Source organism: Tachyglossus aculeatus, chromosome 21 (genome assembly GCF_015852505.1).
Source record: "Tachyglossus aculeatus isolate mTacAcu1 chromosome 21, mTacAcu1.pri, whole genome shotgun sequence".
Lineage (NCBI taxonomy): Eukaryota > Metazoa > Chordata > Mammalia > Monotremata > Tachyglossidae > Tachyglossus > Tachyglossus aculeatus.
In genome coordinates this window covers 50585607-50612939 of record NC_052086.1, presented here as the reverse complement: position 1 = coordinate 50612939, position 27333 = coordinate 50585607, and the positions used below count along the sequence as shown (strand labels likewise).

General features: G+C 52.5%; 1 protein-coding gene across 1 annotated transcript in view; it reads right to left on the bottom strand.

Moving 5' to 3' along the window:
• LOC119942125 (mucin-5AC-like) overlaps positions 1-26672 on the bottom strand; it is a 35686-nt gene extending 9014 nt beyond the window's left edge. Inside the window, exons 1-11 of the mRNA XM_038762780.1 lie at positions 26579-26672; positions 22433-22525; positions 22130-22329; positions 20191-20327; positions 18984-18988; positions 11853-15950; positions 11612-11724; positions 10924-10985; positions 9900-10057; positions 9329-9491; positions 8096-8287 (exon numbers count right to left, since the gene is read on the bottom strand). Coding sequence (XP_038618708.1) covers positions 8096-8287; positions 9329-9491; positions 9900-10057; positions 10924-10985; positions 11612-11724; positions 11853-15950; positions 18984-18988; positions 20191-20327; positions 22130-22329; positions 22433-22525; positions 26579-26672 — 5315 coding nt within the window. The remainder of the gene's footprint in view (positions 1-8095; positions 8288-9328; positions 9492-9899; positions 10058-10923; positions 10986-11611; positions 11725-11852; positions 15951-18983; positions 18989-20190; positions 20328-22129; positions 22330-22432; positions 22526-26578) is intronic.
• Positions 26673-27333: the final 661 nt, after the last annotated feature.

Here is a 27333-nt window from a genome sequence, read left to right as displayed (position 1 = left end):
GAAATGGAGATTTGACACCTGCTTTCCCTCCATAGACTGGGGGACAGATTGTTTGGGCTGGTGATCTTCCATCTACCCCGGGGCTTAGTTCAGTGCTGGACACATAGTATGTGTCAGGAGTGTGTATGTGTAAGAGAAGCAGCGTGGCTCAGTGGAAAGAGCCCGGGCTTTGGAGTCAGAGGTCATGGGTTCAAATCCCAGCTCCACCAATTGTCAGCTGTGTGGCTTTGGGCAAGTCACTTAACTTCTCTGGGCCTCAGTTACCTCATCTGGAAAATGGGGATGGAGACTGTGAGCCCCCCGTGGGACAACCTGATCACCTTGTAACCTCCCCAGCGCTTAGAATCAATCAATCGTATTTATTGAGCACTTACTGTGTGCAGAGCACTGTACTAAGCGCTTGGGAAGTACAAATTGGCAACATATAGAGACAGTCCCTACCCAACAATGGGCTCACAGTCTAAAAGGGGGAGACAGAGAACAAAACCAAACATACTAACAAAATAAAATAAATAGAATAGATATGTACAAGTAAAATAGAGTAATAAATATGTACAAACATATATACATATGTACAGGTGCTGTGGGGAAGGGAAGCGGGTAAGATGGGGGGGGATGGAGAGGGGGATGAGGGGGAGAGGACAGTGCTTTGCACATAGTCAGCGCTTAGTAAAAATGCTATCATTATGTGCTTAACAAAAAATAGGCATTATTAGTAGTTTTAGCACTATCATTAACCTTAAGGCCCAACTGCTTTGAATCCAATCTGCAGATTCAACCTTTGAAGTCAAAACGCCCAGAATTCTTGCCAGTGTCAGCTGCTCGCATGCCCCCCTGACAAGCTTTCAGCCACTGCTAGGCCAATTCAGTCTGGAAATAACTCCATCCTGACCCAACCAGTGGCCACGACACCCCAGGAGCCCTGGGCAAAGGCCAACCTCTCTGTGCCCAGAGACTAGGAGTTCCTTGAGGGCAGGGATTGAGTTTAGCAACTCTACTGTATTGTACTCTCCCCAAAACTTGGTTCAGCGCTCTGCACACGGTAAGCATGCTGAGAAACAGCGTGACCTATCAGTAACAGCGAGGGCCTAGGGGATGGAGGACCTGGGTTCAAACCTGCCCCTGCCTGCTGTGTGCCCTTGGGCAAGTCGCTTAACTTGTCTGCGCCTCAGCTAATAGGAATGAAATCTTCCTCTCCCCAGTTTAGACTGAGAGCCCCAGGTGGTACAGGGGCCTAATCCAGTCTGATTCATCTGCTACCCTAGAAGATGCTTCTAGAGAAGCAGTGTGGCTCCGTGGAAAGAGCACGGGCTTATTCTAATCCCGGCTCCGTCGCTCATCAGCTGTGTGACCAGCGTGGTTCAGTGGAAAGAGCACGGGCTTGGGAGTCACAGGTCATGGGTTCTAATCCCGGCTCCGCCACTTATCGGCTGTGTGACTTTGGGCAAGGCACTTAACTTCTCTGTGCCTCAGTTACCTCATCTGTAAAATAGGGATTAAGATTGTGAGCCCCCGTGGGACAACCTGATCACCTTGTATCCCCCCCAGCGCTTAGAACAGTGCTTTGCACATAGTAAGCGCTTAATAAATGTCATCATCATTATTATTACTTGCTGCTCTGTGACTCAGTTATCTGCAAAATGGAGATTAAGACTGTAAGCCCCACGTGGGGCAACCTGATTACCTTTTATCTACCCCAGAGCTTAGAACAGTGCTTGGCACATAACGCTTAACAAAACCCATCATCATCATCATCATCATTATATTATTATCCACCCCAGTGTTTAGTACAATGCCTGGCACTTAAGTGCTGAACAAATACCATTGCTTGATGAGAAGCCAGACAGACAAATCCCTGGGTCTGAAATGTCCTCCCCCGACTCAGGCCGGATCTGGAGCCTCCTGGCTCCTCTTCCTCCCTCGTCTCCACCTTCCCGTTCCTCTGCGGGTTTAGTAGCGCCTCAGCATTCCTGCCGCCCCGCTTCGGGGATTCCCAGGAAGCATCTTGAGCAGTTCCCTCCACTCGTCTCTCTCCTTCTACCCACATCGTCCATGTCACCAAGTCCTGTCATTCTACCTTTACAACCTGTCTAGCATCTACCACTTCCTCTCTGGGCAAATTGCTACCACGCTAATTCAAACCCTTAACCTAGCCCACCTCCACTACTGCATCTGCCTTCTCGCTGACCTCCGTGCCTCCTATCTCTCTCCCCACTCCAGTAATAATAATAATAATATTACTCCATTTATTATTACTCTATTTATTTTACTTGTACATATTCTATTTATTGTATTTTGTTAATATGTTTTGTTTCGTTCTCCGTCTCCCCCTTCTAGACTGTGAGCCCACACAATGACTGTGTCTGACCTGATTAAGCTGTACATACTTACTATTCTATTTATTTTGTTAATGATCATCATCAATCGTATTTATTGAGCGCTTACTGTGTGCAGAGCACTGTACTAAGCGTTTGGGAAGTACAAATTGGCAACATATAGAGACAGTCCCTACCCAACAGTGGGCTCACAGTCTAAAAGGGGGAGACAAAACCAAACATACTAACAAAATAAAATAAATAGAATTTAGATGTGCATTTACTATTCTATTTATTTTGTTAATGATCATCATCAATAGTATTTATTGAGCGCTTATTGTGTGCAGAGCACTGTACTAAGCACTTGGGAAGTACAAATTGGCAACATATAGAGACAGTCCTTACCCAACAGTGGGCTCACAGTCTAAAATGGGGAGACAAAACCAAACAAACAAAATAAAATAAATAGAATTTAGATGTGCATATAGCTTTAATTCTATTTGTTCTGACGACTTTGACGCCTTTCTACATGTTTTGTTCTGTTGTCTATCTCCCCCTTCTAGACTGTGAGCCCACTGTTGGGTAGGGACCGTCTCTATATGTTGCCAACTTGTACTTCCCAAGCACTTAGTACAGTGCTCTGCACACAGTAAGTGCTCAATAAATACGATTGAATGAATGAATGAATAATAATAATAATATTACTCTATTTATTTATTATTACTCTATTTTACGTGTACATATTCTATTTATTTTATTTTGTTGATATGTTTTGTTTTGTTCTCCGTCTCCCCCTTCTACACCGTGAGCCCAGACAATGACTGTGTCTGACCTGATTAAGTTGTACGAATTTACTATTCTATTTATTTTGTTAATGTTGTGCATATAGCTTTAATTCTATTTGTTCTGACGACTTTGACACCTTTCTACATGTTTTGTTTTGTTGTCTGTCTCCCCCTTCTAGACTGTGAGCCCACTGTTGGGTAGGGACCGTCTCTATATGTTGCCAACTTGTACTTCCCAAGTGCTTAGTACAGTGCTCTGCACACAGTAAGCGCTCAATAAATACGATTGAATGAATGAATGAATAATAATAATAATATTACTCTATTTATTATTACTCTATTTTACGTGTACATATTCTATTTATTTTATTTTGTTAATATGTTTTGTTTTGTTCTCCATCTCCCCCTTCTAGACTGTGAGCCCAGACAATGACTGTGTCTGACCTGATGAAGTTGTACATATTTACTATTCTATTTATTTTGTTAATGATGTGCATATAGCTTTAATTCTATTTGTTCTGAAGACTTTGACACCTTTCTACATGTTTCCTTTTGTTGTCTGTCTCCCCCTTCTAATCAATCAATCAATCAATCGTATTTATTGAGCGCTTACTATGTGCAGAGCACTGTACTAAGCGCTTGGGAAGTACAAATTGGCAACATATAGAGACAGTCCCTACCCAACAGTGGGCTCACAGTCTAAAAGGGGGAGACAGAGAACAGAACCAAACATACCAACAAAATAAAATAAATAGGATAGAAATGTACAAGATAAATAAATAAATAAATAAATAGAGTAATAAACATGTACAACCATATATACATATATACAGGTGCTGTGGGGAAGGAAAGGAGGTAAGATGGGGGGATGGAGAGGGGGACGAGGGGGAGAGGAAGGAAGGGGCTCAGTCTGGGAAGGCCTCCTGGAGGAGGTGAGCTCTCAGCAGGGCCTTGAAGGGAGCAGGGCCTTGAAGGGAAGCAGGGCCTTGAAGGGAAGCAGGGCCTTGAAGGGAGGCCTTCTAGACTGTGAGCCCACTGTTGGGTAGGGACCGTCTCTATATGTTGCCAACTTGTACTTCCCAAGCGCTTAGTACAGTGCTCTGCACACAGTAAGTGCTTAATAAATACAATTGAATGAATGAATGAATGAATAATAATAATAATGGTATTTGTTATGTGCTTACTATGTGCCACTCATTCATTAGAGAAGCAGCGTGGCTCAGTGGAAAGAGCCCGGGCTTTGGAGTCAGAGATCATGGGTTCAAATCCCGGCTCCGCCAACTGTCAGCTGTGTGACTTTGGGCAAGTCACTTAACTTCTCTGGGCCTCAGTTACCTCATCTGTAAAATGGGGATGAAGACTGTGAGGCCCCTGTGGGACAACCTGATCACCTGGTAACCTCCCCACTGCTTAGAACAGTGCTTTGCACATAGTAAGTGCTTAATAAATGTCATCATTATTATTCATTCATTCAATCGCATTTATTGAGCGCTTACTGTGTGCACAGCACTGTACTCAGCACTTGGAAAGTACAATTTGGCAAAAAGTAGAGACAATCTCGGCTCACAACGGGCTCACAGTCTAGAAGGGGGGAGACAGACATCAAAACAAGTAAACAGGCATCAATAGTATCAATATAAATAAATAGAATTGTAGATGTATACACATCATTAATAAACTAAATAGAATTATAAATACGTACATATATATTTATATATATATATATGCAAGTGCTGTGGGGTGGGGAAGGAGCTAGAGCAGAGGGAGGGAGTGTGCCAAACACTGTTGTAAGTGTTGGGGTAGACACAAGTTAATCAGGTCAGACAGAGTCCTTGTCCTGCAGAGGGCTTACCCTCTTAATCCCCTTTTACAGATAACTGAGAAACAGAGAAGTTAAGTGATGTGCCCAAGGTCACACAGCAGACAAGTATCAGAGACAGGATTAGAACCCAGTTCATACTTCTCTCTGCTGCCCGGATCATTTTTCTAAAAAAAAAACAAAGTTCAGTCCACATTTTCCCACTTCTCCGAAAGCCTCCCAGTGGTTGCCCATCCATTTCCACATCAAACAGAAATTATTTACTATCAGCTTCAAGGCACTCTTTCAGTTCCCACCCTCCAATCTTATCTCAATTCATTCGTTCAATCGTATTTATTGAGCGCTTACTGTGTGCAGAGCACTGTACTAAGCGCTTGGGAAGTACAAGTCGGCAACATGTAGAGACGGTCCCTACCCAACAACAGGCTCACAGTCTAGAAGGGGGAGACAGACAACAAAACAAAGCATGTAGAAAGGTGTCAAAGTCGTCAGAACAAATAGAATTAAAGCTATATTCATTCATTCAATCGTATTTATTGAGCGCTTACTGTGTGCAGAGCACTGTACTAAGCGCTTGGGAAGTACAAGTCGGCAACATATAGAGCCGGTCCCTACCCAACAACAGGCTCACGGTCTAGAAGGGGGAGACAGACAACAAATCAAAACATGTAGAAAGGTGCCAAAGTCGTCAGAACAAATAGAATTAGAGCTATATGCACATCATTAACAAAATAAATGGAATAGTAAATATGTACAACTTAATCAGGTCAGACACAGTCCTTGTCCAACATGGGGCTCACAGTCTTAATCCCCTTTTACAATCAATCAATCAATCGTATTTATTGAGCGCTTACTGTGTGCAGAGCACGGTACTAAGCCCTTGGGAAGTACAAGTTGGCAACATATAGATAACTTTATTTTAAATAAATAAATTTACAGATAACTAAGGAACAGAGAAGTTAAGTGATGTGCCCAAGGTCACACAGCAGACAAGTATCAGAGCAGGATTAGAACCCAGGTCATACTTCTCTCTGCTGCCCGGTTCATCTTTCTAAAATAAATGTTCAGTCCACATTTTCCCACTCCTCCAAAAGGCTCCCAGTGGTTGGCCATCCATTTCCACATCAAACAGAAATTCTTTACTACCAGCTTCAAGGCCCTCATTCAGTTCTCACCCTCCAATCTTATCTCAATGATCTCCTACTACAGTCTAACCCCCACACACCCCTCCTGCAACACCAACTTCACCTCTGTACCTCAATCTCAGTTATCTCACCGCCAAACCCCTTAATTAGAATTTCCCTCTGTGTATATATATGTATATATACACAGATATATACAGATACATATACAGATATGTATATATATGTATATATATATATATACACAGATACAGATACAGATATACAGATATATACATGTGTATATATATATGGGTATATATATGTGTGCGTATATATACATATATATAGGTATACACAGCACTTGTGTATATGTGCGTATATACGTATACATATAGAGAATCAGCGTGGCTCAGTGGAAAGAGCACGGGCTTGGGAGTCAGAGGTCATGGGTTCAAATCCCGGCTCTGCCGCTTGTCAGCTGTGTGACTCTGGGCAAGTCACTTAACTTCTCTGGGCCTCAGTTACCTCATCTGGAAAATGGGGTTTAAGATTGTGAGTCCCACATGGGACAACCTGATCACCTTGTATCCTCCCCAGCGCTTAGAACAGTGCTTTGCACATAGTAAGCGCTTAACAAATACCAAAATTATTATTATTATTATTATATATGGATATACACAGCACTTGTATATATACACATATATTCTTCCTCCCTTCAAAGCCCTACTGAGAGCTCACCTCCTCCAGGAGGCCTTCCCAGACTGAGCCTCCTTTTTCCTCTCCTCCTCCTCAACCCCCCAGCCCTACCTCCTTCCCCTCCCCACAGCACCTGTATATATGTTTGTACAGATTTATCACTCTATTTATTTTACTTCTACATATTTACTATTCTATTTATTTTGTTACTGATGTAAATCTAGCTTTACCTCTATTTATTCTGACAACTTGACACCTGTCCATATGTTTTGTTCTGTTGTCTGTCTCCCCCTTCTAGACTGTGAGCCCGTTGTTGGGTAGGGATCGTCTCTATATGTTGCCGACTTGTACTTCTCAAGCGCTTAGTACAGTGCTCTGCACACAGTAAGCGCTCAATAAATACAATTGAATGAATGAATGAATGAATATATACACAAGTGCTGTGGGGCCGGGGGGTGGGGGGTAGAGCAGAAGGAGGGAGTCAGGGTGATGGGGAGGGGAGGAGGAGCAGAGGAAAAAGGGGGCTCAGTCTGGAAAGGCCTCCTGGAGGAGGTGAGCAGCTACTCTTATCACTACTACTACACATCTCTTAACTCTTGTTATTCATTCATTCAATCATATTTATTGAGTGCTTACTGTGTGCAGAGCACTGTACTAAGCGCTTGTTACTACTGCTCTGCCTACTGCTACTACTATCAATCAATCGTATTTATTGAGCGCTTACTGTGTGCTGTACAGTACTAAGCACTGTACTAAGCGCTTGGGAAGTACAAGTTGGCAACATATAGAGACAGTCCCTACCCAACAGTGGGCTCACAGTCTAAAAGGGGGAGACAGAGAACAAAACCAAACATGCTAACAAAATAAAATAAATAGAATAGATATGTACGGGTAAAATAAATAAATAAATAAATAAATAAATAAATAAATAAATAAATAAATAAGTACAAACATATATACAGGTGCTGTGGGGAAGGGAAGGAGGTAAGATGGGGGGATGGAGATGGGGACGAGGGGGAGAGGAAGGAAGGGGAAGGCCTCCTGGAGGTAAGCTCTCAGTAGGGCCTTGAAGGGAGGATGAGAGCTAGCTTGGCAGATGGGCAGAGGGAGGGCATTCCAAGCCCGGGGGATGACATGATGTACTAATGTCATCTACATGATGACATGGTGTACTACAATTACACCACCTCCTCCTGCTCCTTCTACTGCTGCTGGAGGCAGCAGCCCCAGAAACAGAGGACCTAAGAGGGCGGTTGTCCAGAAACAGAGGACCTAAGAGGGCGGTTGTCCAGCAGTTTGGGGTGGGAGCTGCCCCTCCTCCCTCCCGGCCCTCCATGCCGGACCGGAGTCACCTACCTGCTCCTGGTCTGGTTGACTCTGGCCTCCACCAGCATGGCCTTGAATCTGCGGACCACAGCGTAAGCCACCAGGGCAGCCACGAGCCCCGTGGCTAGCAGGATGCCGACCACCAGGCCCAGCAGACCCCACCGGGTCACCCGGTAATCACACCTCTGCCCCATGAACCAGAAGTCGCTGCCAACGGGGCACCTGCGGGGCGAAGGTGGGGAGAGAGGCATCGGAGAGGACTCCGGAGAGGAGCGTTGGGACCTGGATTCATCCCCGCCAACCCAGCTGGGGACCTGGGATGAGGAACTCGCTAGCCCTGGGGGCCGGGGAGATGTGGTGGGCCAATCCCCTCACTCCATGGGCCGTAATTCTCGGCCAGTTATCAAGTGGCCCGCGCGGGTTGGGCCGTGGGCCCAGAGAAGATTTGGCGGACTCGCCTAGGACTTCTGGAGGCCAGGATTGTGACTCCAGGACGACCCCCTGGATCCTGTGGGCTGGAAAAGGGGTGGTGGGGATCAAGCCAGTGGATCATTAGTGGGAAGGAAGAGGAAGGGGAAGGGAGAAGATTGGAGGAGAAGCGAGGGGCGGATCTGGGCCCAAGGAAGGAGGTCTCAAGCCTGAGAGAGACCAGCCCAGGCACTGGAAACAGCGCGGTTCAGTGGAAAAAGCACGGGCTTGGGAATCACAGGCCATGGGTTCTAATCCCGGTGCCGCCACTTACCGGCTGTGTGACTTTGGGCAAATCACTTAACTTCTCTGGGCCTCAGTTCCCTTATCTGTAAAATGGGGATTAAGATTGCAAGCCCCACGTGGGACAACCTGATCACCTTGTATCCCCCCAGCACTTAGAACAGTGCTTTGCACATAGTAAGCACTTAAAAAATATTATTATTATTATTATTATTATTATTATTGGAAGATGGGAACATTTGCCCAGCCAGAGACTAATTGCAAGGTAACGGGTCAAAGCTGGATTCTCCGGCAAACCTGCCGGACTCTTATCTGAGAGCCAATCTGATGGTCAGAGAGAGGTGGGGGTGGAGCTGGGGGTGGAGGGTGTTGGGGCGGACAGGGCGGGGGACTGCTCTGCAGGACTGGACGACGGACCTGCAGCTCCTCCAAACGGCCTTTCGGCTCTCCCCACCCATCTGTCCGGCACAATCCAACTCAGGCAAAGAAAGAACTTTCCCACTGCCCCCAGGGAAGGATTCCCGGAGGTCCGGGAGGGGCCCGAGGACTCACTGACACAGGGGCCCCTGGCCCTGCAGGTGGGTACAGATGCCCTGGTTCCGACAGAAGTCCCGGTGGCACAGCGAGGTGCAGCTGGCATTGCCACCCTGGGTGAGGACACACTCAAAACCAGCGGGGCAGGAGAAGAGCAAAGAACACAGGTCCAGCGGGCTCTCTTCACAGGGCGAGGGGTCACGGGAAGTGGGGGGGGGGGCACAGAAACAACGGCTCAGACACAGCAGCGACCCTAAAACATGACCCCTCACCCCCCGCCGTTCCGTGAGGCCAGGCACTCAGTTGGGGCAGCTGACCAGCAAGAGAGCCCGGTGGCCCCCAACCCCCGGCGACCCCGCGTCCCGGCTGGGCTTGGGGCCTGGGACATCCCGGGCTCGGGGAATTCCACTTCTATTCCAGGCCCAGGCCGGACTAGGCCACCACTGGCAGCAGCCGCCCCTGTGGGTGGGAGCAAAATGGATCCCAACCTGGCCTCCCGCCCAGGAGCCGCCCTGCCTGCCCACCGCCATCCTCAGCCCCACCTGGACGGCCTGGAGCACCCGCTGCTGCCCCCATGGGTGCTGCTCACCGGGTACCTGGCTCCTCAGCACCGGGGAGCTCAGTGGGCCAGAGCGGAAGAGTCGATCCATCGCCACAACGTCCAGCTGCAAGTCCAGGCCCCAGGGCCGAGCCACGGAAAACTCCTCGCCGACCACCATGTCATACTGGATCACCACGCTGCCCGGCCTGTGGGACCGCCGGGGCTCAGGTCCGGGAGGCTGACGTGCCCCCGGGAGTGTCCTTCGGAGGTCTTCTAGGCAATCCCCCTGCCTCCAGGCAGCACACCCCTTAAACCAGCCCAGACTAGGAAGAGTCTTGCCTGAGCCCCCTTTTTCCTCTCCTCCTCCCCATCCTCCCCACCCTACCTCCTTCCCCTCCCCACAGCATGTTTGTGCAGATTTATTACTCTATTTACTTGTATATATTTACTATTCTATTTATTTTGTTAATGATGTGCATTTAGCTTCAATTCTATTTGTTCTGACGACTTGACACCTGTCCACATGTTTTGTTTTGTTGTCTGTCTCCCCCTTCTAGACTGTGAGCCCATTGTTGGGTAGGGACCATCTCTGTATGTTGCCAACTTTTACTTCCCAGGGCTCTGCACACAGTAAGTGCTCAATAAATACGATTGAATGAAATGAATGAATGTATGTTTTTAAAGGCCCACCCTCAGAAGATTGCTCAGCCTCTCTCGGAGAACCATCCAAACCCTCCGCAACTCTCTGCCTGCCAGGAAGTTCTCTGGCTCTAATCTAAGTCTCTCCTGCTGCATTTTATGCCTCCTTCCCCAGTCCGACCTTTGAGGGAGACAGAAAAGAGATGACAAGGTGCCGTCTGTAACTACTAACGGGGTCTGTGTCTCCAACTTCTCCCAGGCCAAACCATCCCACCACTTGCGCTAGCTTTTCTTCGGAGACTTCTCTTTCCTGACTCCAACTGAACCAGATGGGTCCTGGGCCATGGAGCGGGAGAGGAAGGAGGCCGGAGAGGATGACCCTGCAGACCAGAGACCCGGAGGGCCGCCCGCAGAGAAACTCGGGGAGACTCACCGGACTCTCCACACCTCCAGGCGCTGGAACCCCGGGATGGAGGAAGAGAAGAAGGGTGAAACCTGGAGAACAGGAGGTGAGAAGGTCAGGGAGGGGGCAGGGCTGCATCTTTTCCCGGGGCCCAGTGGGAAATGGGGGCGACGAGTGTCCTCGGCCCTGCCCGGTGCCGTCCGGCTCCCCAGCTCCTGGTGAAGAGCTCCGCCACTGAGGCAGGGGTCCTGCATCCCCCTAATAGTCCCACCACCATCCCAGGGGTCCTGTATCCCCCCACCAGTCCCACCACCATCCCAGGTGTCCTGCTTCACCCCCACCCCCACCAATCCTGGCGTCATCCTGCACCTTCTCCCCTGCCCCCAGCTCCACCACTGTCCCAGGGGTCCTGCATCCCCTCATACCAGCCCCACCACCACTGCAGGGGTCCTGTGTCCCCCCACCAGTCCTGCCACCGGCCCAGGGTTCCCGCATCCCCCCACCTCCACCCCGAGGGTCCCGTGTCCCTTCCACTAGTGCCACCACCATCCCAGGGGTCCTGCATCCCCTCACCAGGCCAACTGCCATCTCAGAGATCCTGTGTCCCCTCACCAGTCCCGCCAACCACGAGTCCCACATCCCCCCACCAGTTCTGAGGGTCCCGTGTCCCCCCCAATCAGCCCCTGCCGCCGCCACCACGACCACCCCTCGCCCTCACCGTCTCGTTGAAGCCCCGAAGCAGGTGCTGGTACTCGCATGAGCGGTGGTTCCAGAAGCCAGGGACGAAGTCCATTTCCAGCACCAGAAGGCAGGGGATGTGGACTGATGGTGCTGGAGAGAAGGGGGCGAGGGGCGCCCAGAGCCCCGGCCACCAGGTCCCACCGTATTCGGACAGGCCCCCATCCCGGCTCTCCCCTCTCCCACGGGGCCGGCCCCGGCCCCGGAGACAACTCACTCACCTCTCAGCTCAGGCACGCGGTTCCCCACGATGAAGAAGCGATCTCTCCCAGAGGTGGCTGCTCCGCTGGAGGGCACAGGCCCAGAGGCCTCCGGGGCGTGTGGGATTCTTGGAGCCGGAGCAGCTCCTGGGGGCCTGGAAGTGACGGCGTTTGTCCTGGGCATGATTTCTTCTGGACCCCCAAGAGTGCCCCCAGGGTTCCAGTCTGTTGGGCCCAGTTGACCTCTCTGAGGTGGGGGCTCAGAGGGGCGTTCAGAGCCCTGAGGCAGGGACCCCTGAGTGCCACCCCCCACGCCGCCTCCCCCTAAACGCCATCGAGGGGCTGCCCGGTCCTGTCCCTCCCTTCTCCCAGCAGCCCGGATAGCCGGGCCTCTCCCAGGGGAGGCTGAGGCCGAGCCAGGAAGGGCACTGTGGGGCGTCCAGCTCTCCACGGCTCCTGCCCTGGGGCTTGTGGTCAGAGACGGCGCCGGCCAGGTGCCAGAAACTGAGCCAGGCAGAGAAACGGGCAATGTCCAGCCCTCAACAACTCCTGCCCTGGGGCTTGTGGTCAGAGAGGGCACTGGCTGGGTGGAGGAGGCTGAGCCAGGCAGAGAAACGGGCAATGTCTGGCCCTCAGTAGCTCCTGCCTGGGGGCTTGTGGTCAGGGAAAGCGCCGGATGAGGGGCAGAGGCTGAAGAAAGCAGAGAACCGGGCAATGTCCAGCCCTCAGCAGCTCCTGCCCTGGGGCTCGTGGTCAGAGAGGGCACTGGCCGGGAAGCAGAAACAGAGGCAGATGGAGCACTGGGTACTATCCAATCCTCAGCAGCTCCTGCTCGGGTCAGGGAAGGCACTGGCCAGGTGGCAGAGGCTGGCAGAGAACTGGGCAACGTCCAGTCCTCGGCAGCTCCTGCCCAGGGGCGCGTGGTCATGGAGGGCGCTGGCTGGGTGGCAGAGGCTGAGGCAGGCAGAGAATTGGGCAATGTCCAGTCCTCGGAAGCTCCTGCCTTGGGACTTGCGGTCAGGGAAAGTGCCGGATGGGGGGTGGAGGCTGAAGAAGGGAGAGAACTGGGCAATGTCCAGCCCTCAGCAACTCCTGCCTGGGGACCTTGGGTCAGAAAGGGCACTGGCTGGGCGGCAGAGACTGAGGCAGGTGGAGCACTGGGCAATGTCCAGCCCTCAGCAGTTTTTCCGTGGGGGCCTATGGTCAGGGAGGAAACTGGCTGGACAATGGAAGCTGAGGCACGTAAAGTACCAGGGAACATCCAGCCCCCAGCAGCTCCTGCCTGGGGACTTGTGGTCAGGGAAGGCACTGGCCGGGAAGCAGAGAATGAGCCAGGCAGAGAAGCAGGCAATGTCCAGCCCTCAGCAGCTCCTGCCCGGGGGATTTTGGTCAGAAAGGGCACTGGCTTGGTGGCAGAGGCTGAGCCAGGCAGAGAAGCGGGCAATGTCCAACTCTCAGTAGCTCCTGCCTGGTGGCTTTTAGTCAGAAAGGGCGCTGGCTGGGTGGCAGAAGCAGAGGCCGATGGAGCATCAGGTACTATCCAACCCTCAGCAGCTCCTGCCCGGTGGCTTTTGGTCAGAAAGGGCGCTGGCCGGGTGGCAGAGGCTGAGGCAGGCAGAGAACCGGGCAATGTCCAGCCCTCAGCAGTTCCTGCCTGGGGTCTTGCGGTCAGGGAGGCCGCTGGCCAGGCGGTGGAGGCTGAGCCAGGCAGAGAATCAGGCAATGTCCAACCCTCAGCATCTCCTGCCCGGGGGCTTGTGGTCAGGAAGGAGGCTGGCCATGCAGCGGAAGCTAAGGCAGGTAGAGCACCAGGCAATGGCCAGTCCTCAGCAGTTGTTCCCTGGGAGCTTGCGGTCAGGGAAGGTGCTGGCCAGGCAGATGGAGCACCGGGAAGTGTCCAGCCCTCGGCAGCTCTTGCACGGGAACTTGTGGTCAGGGAGGGCACTGGCAGGGCAGTGGAGAACCACCACCAAAAGGAGGATGGGGCAGAGCTCCCCCCCTCCTCTGGAAGGGCAGTGGTCCTTTGCATTTCTCCTTCCCCCGGGACCCTCAGGACCCCTGAGGGAGCGATGGGGTGGGCAGGGGCCTCTGGGCTCAGGCTGGTCACAGAGGGCGAGTGAGGACTGAGTGCAGGGGGCACCCAGGACTGGGGAGACATGACCGCAGACATATTAGTGTCCTCCTTCCAAGAGGCCGTCATCACAGAGGTGGCCTCCAGACCCTCTGGGGGCCCCTCACCAGTCACTCCAGAAGGGGGGCTTCCAGGACCTGAGGACGAGGTAAGGAGCCTGTTAAGGGGGGCACAGGGCCGGGGAGATGCAACCGCAGCAGCGTCAGCTCCCTCCGTAAAATGGGCCATCCTGGAGACAGTCACCGGGCCCCCTCGGGGCCACTGCCTGGCCATCCCAGATTTGGGGGTTCCAGGTCCCGGGGGTGAGGTAAAGGGCGAGCCGGAGCTTGGAGAGGAGGCTGCCGCCGAGGCCCAGGATTCAGCAGGGGTGGAGGTTCTGCGGTCGGGTGCCGCGGAGGTGGGGTCTCCAGCCCCTATGGTGGAAGGCCGGAGTGTCGTCCAGGGGCCCGGGCCCCCCGGGGATGGGCCGGCGGGGCTCGGGGAAGGGGAGAGGCCTGGGCCAGGGGTGGAGGTGAGGGGGCCTGGCTCTGGGTGGTGACCCTCCAGGAGAGCCGGGGTGTGGGCCGTCGTCCTGAGGAGCCACACCCACTGGGTGGCCCGGGAGACTGGAGGCTCCGGGTGGGCCTGAGGGGAGCCAAAGGATGGCTTCACAGGGAGGACGGAGGACATGGGAGTCCCAGGGGAGGCTTGGGGGGTCCACCTGGGGCTCGTTCTGGTGCGGGGTGTACCCGAGGCTCCCCAGGCCCAGCTGGTCCCACTGGGCCGGGGAGGCTTGTGAGTCGCGTGGCGTCTTCCGAGCCCAACAGCATCCCAGAGGATGGGAGCTTTGGGGAGGGGCAGAACGGGAGATCCTGGGGCCACCCGGCTCCCGGCTAGGGGTCCGGTGGAGGGGTTGCCAAGCAGGGAGTCTGTGGGAAAAGAGGTCCATGCTCCTGGCATGACGGAGCTCCTCTGGTCTTGTCCCAGCTTCCCCGACGCTTCCGCTGGGCAGCACGTCCCAGGAGCTGCTGCCATCCCAGGGGCCCTGTCCTCCGGAGCTCTGCCCGGGGTCCCTGGCGTCCTTGGGGCACTGGATGGGCGGCGCCGGCCCGGGTCCATCCCCCTGAGCAGCCACTGCCTCTCCAGCCCAGGACAGGGCTCGCCAGTGGGCAAAGTGGCTGGCCCCTGGGGGAGGGCTGCTCCGGGAGAAGGCCGGCTTAACCCACACCCGGAGCCCAGGGCCAGCGAGCTCAGCTCTGATGGACCAGTCGGCGATGAGTCTGCGGGCCTGGTGCCCTGCCCTGGCAGAGGCAGCCCACTCTGGCCCTCTCCCGCAGAGTCCCTCTGGGCCCCGAGGTTCTCCGGGGGAGGCGGGCTGCTGTAGGGCCCACCCGGGGTCCAGGGGGTGGTCTGGGCAGCCGCAGTCAGAAGGCCCAGAGTCGCTTCTTGGCTGGTGCCATTGCCAGGGGGCGTCGGGGGCCGGTGGCCCAGCCGGGGCGAGAGTCGTTCCGGCGAGGACGGGAGCCGGCCTGTCGGGGCCGGGCTGGGAGAGGCCAGATCCTCAGGGGCTGAGTGGGAAAACTCCTCCAACATCCAGAGATGGGAAGCCAGATCCTCCTTCCTGCTGCCAGCAGCAGCAACATGGCTGAGGTGGCTGAGGCTCCCTGGTCCCGGGCCTGCCGATGTCCCCTCTCGGACACCAGGGAGGACTGGCGGTGTCGCTGCCACCCAGGTGATGTCCTGAGGCCCCTCAGCATCCAGAGGGGCCACCCCTCCCATGCCGGGGGCCTCCACGCTCCTCTCCTGGGGGCCCGGCGAGGTGGGCCGGCTCACAGCAGCTCCCACCGTCACCTGGGGTCCCGGGGGCCGGGTGAAGAGAGGGTGGCCGAGTCGAGTCCGGGGAGCGGAGGGCCTGGGGCGGCGAGGCTGAGGGGGGCTCGGTGGAGCCGCGGTCCCCGGCCCGGGAGCCGTCCCGTCTGCCGGTGACGCCATCGCCCTCCGGCCCGCATCTGGAAGGAGGGAGAGAGGAGAGACGAGGGAGGGGAACCGGAAGGGTCAGGATCAACTCCAGTAGGATCACCTAAGCCCTGGCCGTGAGCAGAAACTTGGCTAAGTGCTTGGGGACTACCCAGAAGCAATAGAAGATGCAAGCCCTGACTTCAAGGAGACTAGAACTGGAGACAATAGACACAAACAGCGCTTAGAACAGTGCCCGGCGCATAGTAAGCACTTAACAAATGCCATCCAAAAAAAAAAAAAATCACCACAGTGAAGAATGAGAGAGTCGATTTCAGTAACAGGCACCAAAGAACGGTCAGATTATTATTGATAATAATAATAATGATAATAATAAGGGCATTTGTTAAGCGCTTACTATATGCCAGGCACTATTCTAAGCACTGGGGGGGATACAAGCAAACTGGGTTGGACACAATCCCCGTCTCTCATGGGGCTCACCATCTTAATCCCCCTTTTACAGCTGAGGTAACTGATGCACAGAGAAGTGAGCTGCCCAAGGTCACACAGCAGACATGTGGCGGAGCCAGGATTAGAACACAGAGCCTTCTGATAAATGGGAGTATGCTGGGGTGGATGGTGGATGGACTGGGAAAGAGGGATGTCAGAGAATACCTCTTGAAGGTACTGTACTTCGGGAGGTCTTTGAAGGTGAGGAGGGATGTGGTTTGAGGCCGAAGGTGATATACAACAATCAATCAGTGGTATTTATTGAGCACTTATTATATGCAGAGCATTGTACTAACTTCCTGGGAGAGTCCAATGCAACAGTATTAACAGATATATTCCCTTCCTGCGATGATTTTACAGTCTAGTGGGAAAGAGTTTTAGGCCTGGGGAAAGGTAGGGGTATGTGTCAGAGGGGATGTGGAGCATGAGAAACCTTTAGGAGCCATGCTTGGGAGAAGCTGATGGGAGAGACACAACTGCCTGCTCGCTTGGCAGGGTCACCTGCTGGGCTCTGAGTTCCAAATCCCCCATGCCAGGGTTGGGGCTAGAAGTGCTCCTTGTAGTGCACCTGGCTCAAAGCAGCGTGGCTCAGTGGAAAGAGCCCGGGCTTGGGAGCCAGAGGTCATGGGTTCTAATCCCACCTCTGCCATTTGTCAGCTGTGTGATTTTGGGCAATTCACTTCACTTCTCTGTGCCTCAGTAACCTCATCTGTAAAATGGGGATTAAGACTGTGAGCCCCACGTGGGTCAGCCTAATCACCTTGTATCCCCCCCAGCGCTTAGAACAGTGCTTCTCACATAGTAAGTGCTTAACAAATACAATTATTATTATTATTATTAGTGCTGGAGGCGGCCAAACCACTCGGCCTACACTCAGGAATGAGGGAGGCAAGGGAGTGTCTAAATCTCTGCTCAGGGGCTGGAGAGGCTAGTGCAGAAAGAAGGGAAGGCGGGCAGGGGGGACTGAGGAAGCTGTGGAACTCCCCAAGGTCACTGCTCCCCACAGCCGGAACCTCGGGGAGGGGAACAGAGGAGCAGCGGAGACTGGTAGGGACCAACGGAAGATCTCCGTCACGTGTTTGCTGTGTGACCTTGGGCAAATCACTTCACTAGCCCTCATTTATCTCATCGGTAAAATGGGAATTAAGACTGTGAGCCCCATGTAGGACGGGGACCGAGTCCAGCCTGATTAACTTGTATCTACCCCAGCACTTGGTACAGTGACTGGCACATAGTAGGTGCTTAAATACCAAAAAAGAAAAGAGTGAAAAAAAAAAGAGCAGCAGGGGGTCAGAGGGAAGGAGTGGGGAGGATGCTGACTCCCTTTGGCTCACAAGCTACACCCTCCTTGATAGCCCAGGGGTTAGGTAGCCCCAGAGGACACGGGGTGGGAAGGCCCCCCGTCCAGCTGCATGGACAGGCACAGCTTAAGCAGACCCCATGGCAGCCCCTCTGCTGGAATGGACCTTTGCCTGGACCACCTGTCCATTGCCACCAGGACAGAGGGTGAGGAGGGGAAGAGCAGGCAGGGCGACACTGGCTCAGGGCCTTATTCCGGCTGCTGCCCTCAGGATCGGTAAGGAAGAACCCAACGGGAGTTTTCCTGGGCTTCGCCAGACCCAACTGCACTCAACAATATCGGGAAGGGGCTGCCAGGAGTGGAAGTTAGAGAGAAGCTCCCCTTAGCCCCGGAGAGGCCTGGGACAAGGCTGGGTCAGGGGCCCAAACAGCTGGAGAAGGGGCAGGGGGAGCGTAAATAGTAGAGAACAACCAAAGCAGTGAACGAGCTGGTCTAGGAATCCCTCACTTCACACTGGGCACATATTCTGAAAACATCCACTGGTCTAGAAATCCCTCACTTCACACTGGGCACATATTCTGAAAACATCCTTTTCAAGTGAATTCGGTTTTACAGGGAGGAAATGGGAGTTGGGCCCCAGACCACTCATTCATTCATTCAATCGTATTTATTGAGCGCTTATTGTGTGCAGAGCACTGTACTAAGCGCTTGGGAAGTACAAGTTGGCAACATATAGAGATGATCCCTACCCAACAACGGGCTCACAGTCTAGAAGCGAGTGGCTTATAAAAATAATAATAATTATGGCATTTGTTAAGCGCTTACTGTGTGCAAGGCACTGTACTAAGGCTGAGGTAAATACAAGGTATCCAGGTTGGACACAGTCCCTGTCTCACAGGGGGCTCACAGTAATATTCCCCATTTTACAGATGAGGTGACTGAGGCACAGAGAAGTGAAATGACTTGCCCAAGGTCACACAGCAGACAAGTGGTGGAGCCAGGATTAGAAGCCAGGACTTCCAGGTCCGTGAGCTATCCACTAGACCACACTGCTTCGCTCTTCCTCTAGACTATAAGCTTTTCCTCTAAGCTGTAAGCTCATTGTGGACAGGGAATGTCTGTTTATTGTTGCATTGTAATCTCCCAAACCCTTAGTACAGTGTTCTCCACACAGTAAGCACTCAAAAAATATAACTGAATTGAATGAACACTGTAAGATGGCCCCTAGGAGTCCACTACACCCCCACAACAGCTCCCTACCCACCTCATCCCTCACCTTGCCTTGAGGAGGGGGCCAGGTGGACACGTAAGCCTCAAGGGTATCCAGGGTCCCTCAATCACCCTAGGGCTGGCTCTGGGCAGAGGCAGACCACCCCACAAAAGGAAGAGGGGACATAATAATAATAATGGCATTTATTAAGCGCTTACTATACGCAAAGCACTGTTCTAAGCGCTGGGGAGGTTACAAGGTGATCAGGTTGTCCCACGTGGGGCTCACAGTCTTAATCCCCACTTTACAGATGAGGTAACTGAGGTACAGAGAAGTTAAGTGACTTGCCCAAAGTCACACAGCTGACAAGTGGCGGAGCCGGGATTTGAACCCATGACCTCTGACTCCAAAGCCCGGGCTCTTTCCACTGAGCCATGCTGCAAACCCACCCTCGACAACGGTTTAAGTCACTGTGCCTCGTTCTCTCCTGTCCCGCCGTCGACCCCTGGCCCACGTCCTACCTCTGGCCTGGACCTCTCCTCACATCCACCAAACTAGCACACTTCCCCCTCCAAGGCCCTATTGAAAGCTCACCTCCTCCAGGAGGCCTTCCCAGACTAAGCCCCCCTTTTCTTCTGCTCCTCCTCCCCTCCCCATCACGCCGACTCCCTCCCTCTGTTCTACCCCCCTCCCTGCCCCAAAGCACTTGTGCGTATATGTACATATTTATTATTCTAGTTATTTTATTAATGATGTAAATATATCTACAATTCTATTTATTTATATTGATGCTATTGATGCCTGTCTACTTGTTTTGTTGTCTGCCTCCCCCCTTCTAGGCTGTGAGCCCGTTGTTGGGTAGGGATTGTCTCTGTTGTTGATTTGTACTTTTCAAGCGCTCAGTACAGTGCTCTGTACACTGTAAGTGCTCAATAAATATGACTGAATGAATGAATGAACCCATGGCAGAGGGAGGAAAAACACCCTTTAGGCCCATTTTCAGCTAAAGAAGCAGAGGCAGGGCAAGGTCAAGTGACTTGCTGAAGGTCACATCATTAAGAGGACTGACATTTCCTATAGAAAATAGGAAGTGACTGAGATAGGCTCAGCGGTAATCGCCAAGCCCAGCGGTTGAAGGCCCCTCGAGAGGTGACCTTGTCCGGTCAACAGGCCAAGAGGCAGGCCTGGTCCCCAAGTGCCCCAGACAGATAAGGGCTCTCTAAGTCCTCTCGGAAAGGAGCCGGTAGTGGTCCCTGGACCCCCAGCCTGTCACCTAGCCCCACTGAGGGGAGTCTCCTCAGCAAACCCAGGGTGGAAAGGCAGTCCTGGAATAAAGGAATCTTCCTGGACGCTGGCGGGGGTCTGGGCGGGGGCAGCGGGCTGGCGGACAAAGTCACTCTTACAGTCGCTCTAACGTGGCATGGCGGAGAACAAGCGGTGTTGGGCAAACCTGCTACTCCCAGGACACCGAGACCTCACGCCGAAGAGATGGGGGAGTGTCCCAAGGTGACCCCGGGGTACCGGCCATCTCTAGGTCACATGCTATCTCGTGACCACCTGAGCCAGCAGGCGGAACTCGGAAATGAGGGTGGGATACGGCTCCCACAACCAAAACTGCTAGATTGACAGCCCAAGCCAGGAATACAGAAGGTGTCCCTCGCCCCCGTGCCAATCTAATTAGGTATGGAGGAGGGGGGAGGGCAGAGATTGGATAAACTGAGGCTGGAAGCTGGAGCGGCCTAGGAGCACAGGTGGTAAATACCTGTCGCCTCTGACCTTCTGGGGCAGAACACCGAGACACGCAGCAGCAACGGCCCACATGCCCACATGTCTTTCTCTGCAACCAGAACCAACACACTAAGGCAAGGGCCGCGGGACGGGTGAGTGTCTCGTGGGTGGGACCCAGGTGCCCCGCTGCGGATGGGGATCATAAGTGGATTCCTCCCATGTAGGGGGAACACATGGTGAGAGCTAGCCGCCCACCACGTGCACGGGGAATGGAATGGATTCGTCCCCAGTGGGAAGTGCACATGGGTGACAGCTAACCGCCTCACCCACACGTGATTAACGTATGATTGTGTTCCTCCCGTTAGGGAAGCTCGAATATTGCTAATTGACTGCATTCCTCTCAAAAGGATTTTATATAAACTCAGGTTTTCCGTCCCCGGCCTCTCTCTCTCTCTCGCCTCTCCGATTACTGAACAAACCCAGATGACGGGTGACAAAGTCAGGTGACTCGCCAATATTCAGAGCAGATTCCCTACCTCTCCGATCACACCTCTACCCTCCTTTCACCATTTTAATGGGGGGTGATGACGGTATTTAGCCAATACTATGTGCTAAGCGCTGATGTGGATACAAGACAAAAATCTCAGTCCTGGGTCCCCCCTCACTCTCCTGGCTGTTCTGCTGCTCACGTGCTTTAAGTTTCTGCCTCTCAGCAGGTGACTTTTTTTTCTTAATGGCATTTATTAAGCGGTTACTATGTGCCAGGCACTGTACTAAGTCCTGGAGTAAATACAAGTTAATTAAGATGGACACTGTCTATGTCCCGTGTGGGGCTCACAGTCTTAATCCCCATTTTACAGTTAAGGTAACTGAGGCAAAGAGAAGTTAAATGACTTGCCCAAGATCACAGAGCAGACAAATGAAGGAGCATGGCGTAGTGGAAGTCAGAAGGACCTGGGGATCTAATCATGGCTTCATTACTTGTCTGCTCTGTGACCTTGGCCAAGTCACTTCATGTCTCTGTGCCTCAGGTACCTCATATGTAAAATGGAAATTAAGACTGTGAGCCCAAGCAGCATGGCTAGAGAAGCAGCGTGGCTCAATGGAAAGAGCACGGGCTTTGGAGTCAGAGGTCCCAACTCCACCAATTGCCAGCTGTGTGACTTTGGGCAAGTCACTTCACTTCTCTGTGCCTCAGTTACCTCATCTGTAAAATGGGGATTAAGACTGTGAGCCCCTCCGTGGGACAACCTGATCACATTGTAACCTCCCCAGTGCTTAGAACAGTGCTTTGCACATAGTAAGTGCTTAATAAATGTCATCATTATTATTAATAAATGCTATTATTATTATTATTATTATAAGAAGCGCTTGACAAAAACCACTTTTTAAAAAGTGTCAGAATTAGAACCCATGTCCTTCTGATTTCCAGGCCCTTGTTCTAGCCACTAGGCCAGGTTGCTTCTCTATCTGGCCAGTCTCACCTTCTCATCTGCCGCAGGGTCTCCCAACTCCACCTTCCCCCAACCCCTCCGCATGGGCGACGGCCAGTACGGCAAACTCAATCCTGCACAACAGAACTCCTCATCTCCCTTCCTCAGCCACCTCCCGCCGTGCTCCTCCCGCTCCCTTCCCTTCTCCTCCCCGTCCCAGGAGTTTGCGATCTGGGAATCCTCTTTGTCTCCTCTCAGAATGTGGGAGGTAACAGCCGCCCCTGGTTTGGCTCCCGCCAGCTCTTCCTCACCAGTATTTCCCAAACCCGCCCTTCCTCTCCACCCTTCGGCCACCACCCTGGATCAAGCCCTGGGTCACCGCGATGGCCTCCTCGCAGCTCTCCCGGCCTGTGACTTTTCTAGCCGCCTCTGAAGTCCGATGCCCAACTGCGGAGCCAGAATCCTAGCATCCACAGTAACTCTCTTAGGGTGCCCAACAAGGGCACCCCAGAATCACCCCAGTAGTTTGCTGCCACTATCCCAGGACTCTTAGATTTGGAAAACCCAAACGGCACAGGAAAAATCTAAGGTTCCAGTAGCAAGTCCCTGGGGCTAGGCTTGGAAGGAAGCTAGACTTAGCCCCACCTTCCCTCTGGGATAGCAACTTTCCGAATTAGTAAGGGGTTTTTTGGTTGGTTTTTTTTTTTAATGGTATTTGTTAAGCGCTTACTATGTGCCAGGTAGTAAGCTCTGGGGTAATCAGGTCAGACATAGTCCCTGTCCATGTAGGTCTTACGGTCTTCATCCCCATTTTAACGGATGAGGAAACAGAGTCACAGAGAAGTGAAGTGACTTGCCCAAGTTTACACAGCAGGCAAGTGGCAGAATCAGGCCCGGGCTTTTTCTACTAGGCCACCCTGCTTCTCCTCATGACAGTAATCATGAGGCATTGTTGAAGAAGTAGCTACAGACCTCGTTCTGCCAATTGCTTGCCGTGTAGCCTTGGGCAAGTCGCTTCACTTCCCTGTGCCTCAGTTTCCTCAACTGCAAAATGGGTAAAATGGCCATTAAGACTGTGAGCCCAGCATGGGACAAGGACTGTATCCAACCTGATTACTTTGTATCTACCACGAGAAGCAGCGTGGCTTAGTGGAAAGAGCCCGGGCTTGGGAGTTAGAGGTCATGGGTTCTAATTCATTCATTCATTCAATTGTATTTATTGAGTGCTTACTTTGTGCAGAGCACTGTACTAAGCGCTTGGGAAGTACAAGTTGGCAACATACAGAGACGGTCCCTACCCAACAGTGGGCTCACAGTCTAGAAGGGGTGACAGACAACAAAACAAAGCATATTAACAAAATAAAATAAACAGAATAAGTATGTACAAATAAAACAAATAAATAAAGAGCCTGGGCTTGGGAATCAGAGGTCATGGGTTCAAATCCCGGCTCCGCCTGTCAGCTGGGTGACTCTGGGCAAGTCACTTCACTTCTCCGTGCCTCAGTTCCCTCATCCTTTCCGCCACAAACATCCCAGTGCCGCCACTTGTCAGCAGTGTGACTTTGGGCAAGTCAGTTAATTTCTCTGTGCCTCAATTACCTCATCAGCAAAATGGGGATTACGACTGTGAGCCCCACGTGGGACAACCTGATAACCTTGTATCTACCCCAGTGCTTAGAACAGTGCTTTGCACATAATAAGCACTTAAAAAATGCCATCATCATCATTATTATTATTATTACCCCAGCCCTTATAACAGGGCCTAGCACATAGTAAGTGCTTAGTAAATACCATAAAAAAAAACACCTGTTCCCCCTCCTACTTCAACTGTGAATGCCGTGCAGACAGGGACTATGTCTGGACTAATTAATTTGTACCTACCCTAGTGTTTAGAACAGTGTTTGACATGTAGTAAGTGCTTAATAAGTATCATAAAAAAAGTCTGTTCAGAAACGAGGAGCTCCCTTCTCCCAGCATAACTCAGCTTGTCTTCTTCAGTCTTCCCGTGCTTAACCTTCCAAATGCTCCTTATTGACGGATCTCCCATCACTGACCATGTCACATTTTGACTCCCCATTCATTCATTCCATCGTATTAACTGAGTGTTTACTGTGTGCAGAGCACTGTACTAAGCGCTCGGGAAGTGCAAATCCCCACACCAAATCAGTTTACCAGACCTTGAAATACGTTTCACTTTTGGTCCCCTGGGTTGGAGGGGAGTGGTGGCAAATCAGCCTACTGCAAGGTCAGGTTGCATTGAGAATATTGTCTCCTGGGAAGGGAAAAGCTAGGAGTGGCTTGGGAAAATTTGAAATACTATGCCCGCAGATATCCTCCTCCCCATTTCCCCGTTCCATGAATGTCCAGACCATCCCAGTGCCCCCTCCCCACCACACTCACAAATATTGTACTCTCCCAAGAATTTAGGAGCGCTCTGTCCACAATAAGCACTCAATAAATGCGATTGACAGACTCATCACAAACATCTTGCCCTCCTGCAATCTCGACTGTGGACACCCAGTCGTGCCCCCACTGGGACAGTTTGCCGTCGGACGCAGACCCTCACAGACACACAACCTCGAACTGGCAAACTGGCCGCAAGAGATAACAAGGTGCTTCTTCACCCACCCGCCGCCGTCCGCGACGGTAATCCGGTTTCCTGCGGACTTGGCCAGGAGTTAACTAAACAAGTCGGGGGCAGCCCTGCTTTCCAACCAGAAGACCCCTTCCTGCGAGGCCCCGGCCTGTCCAAACAAACTGGGAAGAGTTCAGGGCTCCCTGCCCTTTGGCTCGGGTATTAACCGTGCCCACTCACAATGCCCTGGTGGAACCCACAGTGAAGCAGGGGAGGCTGAGAAAGCCCTGGGGAGAAGGTGGACGCAGCAGGGCAGGGTTGGGGAAGGAAAACTCACAGATTGGGGTTTCGACCCCCATTCTGCCACTGCCCAGCTGAGTGACCCAAAGCCAGCCTTTACGTTTCAGCGTTTGGAAAATAGGGGGAAATAATACTGCTCATTGGGGTGAGGGACAGCCCATTGGAGAGCCTTCATTATAATAATAATAATGGTATTTGTTAAGCACTTACTATATGCCAAGCACTGTTCTAGGAACTGGGGTAGATACAAGTCAATCGGGTTGGACACAGACCCTGTCCCACCTGGGGCTCACTTAATCCCCATTTTAAAGATGAGGTAACTGAGGCCCAGAGAAGTGAACTGACTTGCCCTAAATCACGCAGCAGACAAGTGGTGGAGCCGGGATTAGAACCTAGGTCCTTCTGACTCCCAGGGCTGGGCCCTACCCACTAGACCACGCGCTTGGTCCCAGTGCTCAGAACAGTGGTGGCACATAGCAAGCGCTTGATTAATATTATTACTGTTATTATTATTCACACACACACATTCAGCCCACAGCAAATTCAAGCCCTGACACAGCCTCATTACAAAAAAGTGCCCGAGATGTGGAGGCCCAATTCAGTCAGTCAACTGTATTTACTAAGCGCTTACTGTGTGCACAGCACTGTTCTAAGCACTAAAGGAAGTACAACAAAGACATTCCCTGCCCACAGTGAGCTTACAGTCTAGAGGGGGAGGGATGGAGGTGTGCGGGAAGCAGCTAGGCCTAGTGAAATGAGCCCAAGGACTTGGGATCTAATTCTGGCTCCACCACTTGCCCACTGATTAATGATAATGATGGTGTTTGTTAAGCACTTACTACATGCCAAGCACTGTTCTAGCGCTGAGGTGAATACAAGGTAATCAGGTTATCCCAGGTGGGGCTCACCGTCTTCATCCCTATTTTACAGATGAGGGAACTGAGGCACAGAGAAGTTAAGTGACTTGCCCAAAGTCACACAGCTGACAAGTGGTGGAGCCAGGATTAGAACCCAGGACCTCCCAAGCCCAGGCTCTTTCCACTAGGCCACGCTGCTTCCCATGTTCACTGGATGAACATGGACAATCAGAGGAAGACTCTGAACTGGTCTGGGCCTCACAATTTTCTCATCTGTAAAATGAGGGATTTAATACCGGTTCAGTACCAATACTAAGCGCTTGGTAGAGTACAATATAACAGAGTTGGTAGGCATATTCCCTGCCCACAACAAGTTTACAGTCTAGAGGGGGAGACAGACATTAATACACATTATTCATACGTACATGAGTGCTGTGAGGCTGAGGGAGGAGTGAGTAGAGGGTACAAATTCAGGAGCAAGGGAGAAGAGGAAATGAGGGCTTAGTGAGGGAAGCCTTCTTGGAGGAGATGTGCCTTCAATAAGGCTATGAAGATGGAAACAGTTAGATCGTGAGCACCATGGGAGACAGGGATGGTGTCCGACCTGATTATCTTAAACCTTGTTGTTTAGTACAGTGCTTGGCACAGAATGTTGAACAAATACCACAATTACTATGACTCATTCAGGGCCCCAATGCCCAGAAAGCCCCTGCCCCTTCCCTAGGATGCCCACCCGCCATCCCCGAAGGCTGTCCGCTGTCCACTCACCCTCCAGCGGCCCCAGCCAATTTTGGGTGCCCTGACTCAGGGTTGCGGCCCTAGCCGGGGGCCACCGGATGGGCCTAGGCTGGTTCTGCTTCATGTCAGGGCATCCAGCCTTGCCCACAGGTCCAGAGAGAAGAAACTGGAACCCAGCTAGCAATCAGGGGCAACCTCCCTGCCGGGAAAGATCTTATCCCAGTAGGCCAAGGGAATCAGGGCAGGACCAGCCCCTTGGGGAGGAAATCCTGAGGGAGTCCAAGCCATCTGTGTTGCCCCCGCCCCTTCCTCCTACTCCAATTCTCTCCGGCTGCCCTGGGGATACCTAGAGAGTCTGTGATAGGGCTGTGGGAACCACCCTCTCTTGGGCTCTGACCTGCACCTCCTGTCTGGGCAGTGCCAGGCTCACCCTGGCTGGGGTCCTCACCAACTCCATAGGGCATTGGGTCTGCCTCAGTTTCCTCACACCCTACAGGAAGAGGGGTGGGCCTGTCAGGGTGGCTGCATCCCCCCGCCTCAGCGGTGCTAGAAGCGGGCAAACGGGCAGGCTCTGCCCCTCACCCCCAACCCCGGGAGAGGGCAGAGAGACCTTGTCCTAGAAATGCAGGAAGGGAGGGAGGCAAGACGCAGCAGGGAGAGATCTCTGGGATGCGCTCAACGTTGGGGAGAAAATAATAATAATGAGAAGGAGAAGGAGGAGGAGATGGAGAAGGAGGAAAAGGAGGAGAAGAAGAAGGAGGAGAAGGAAAAGAAAAATGATGGTA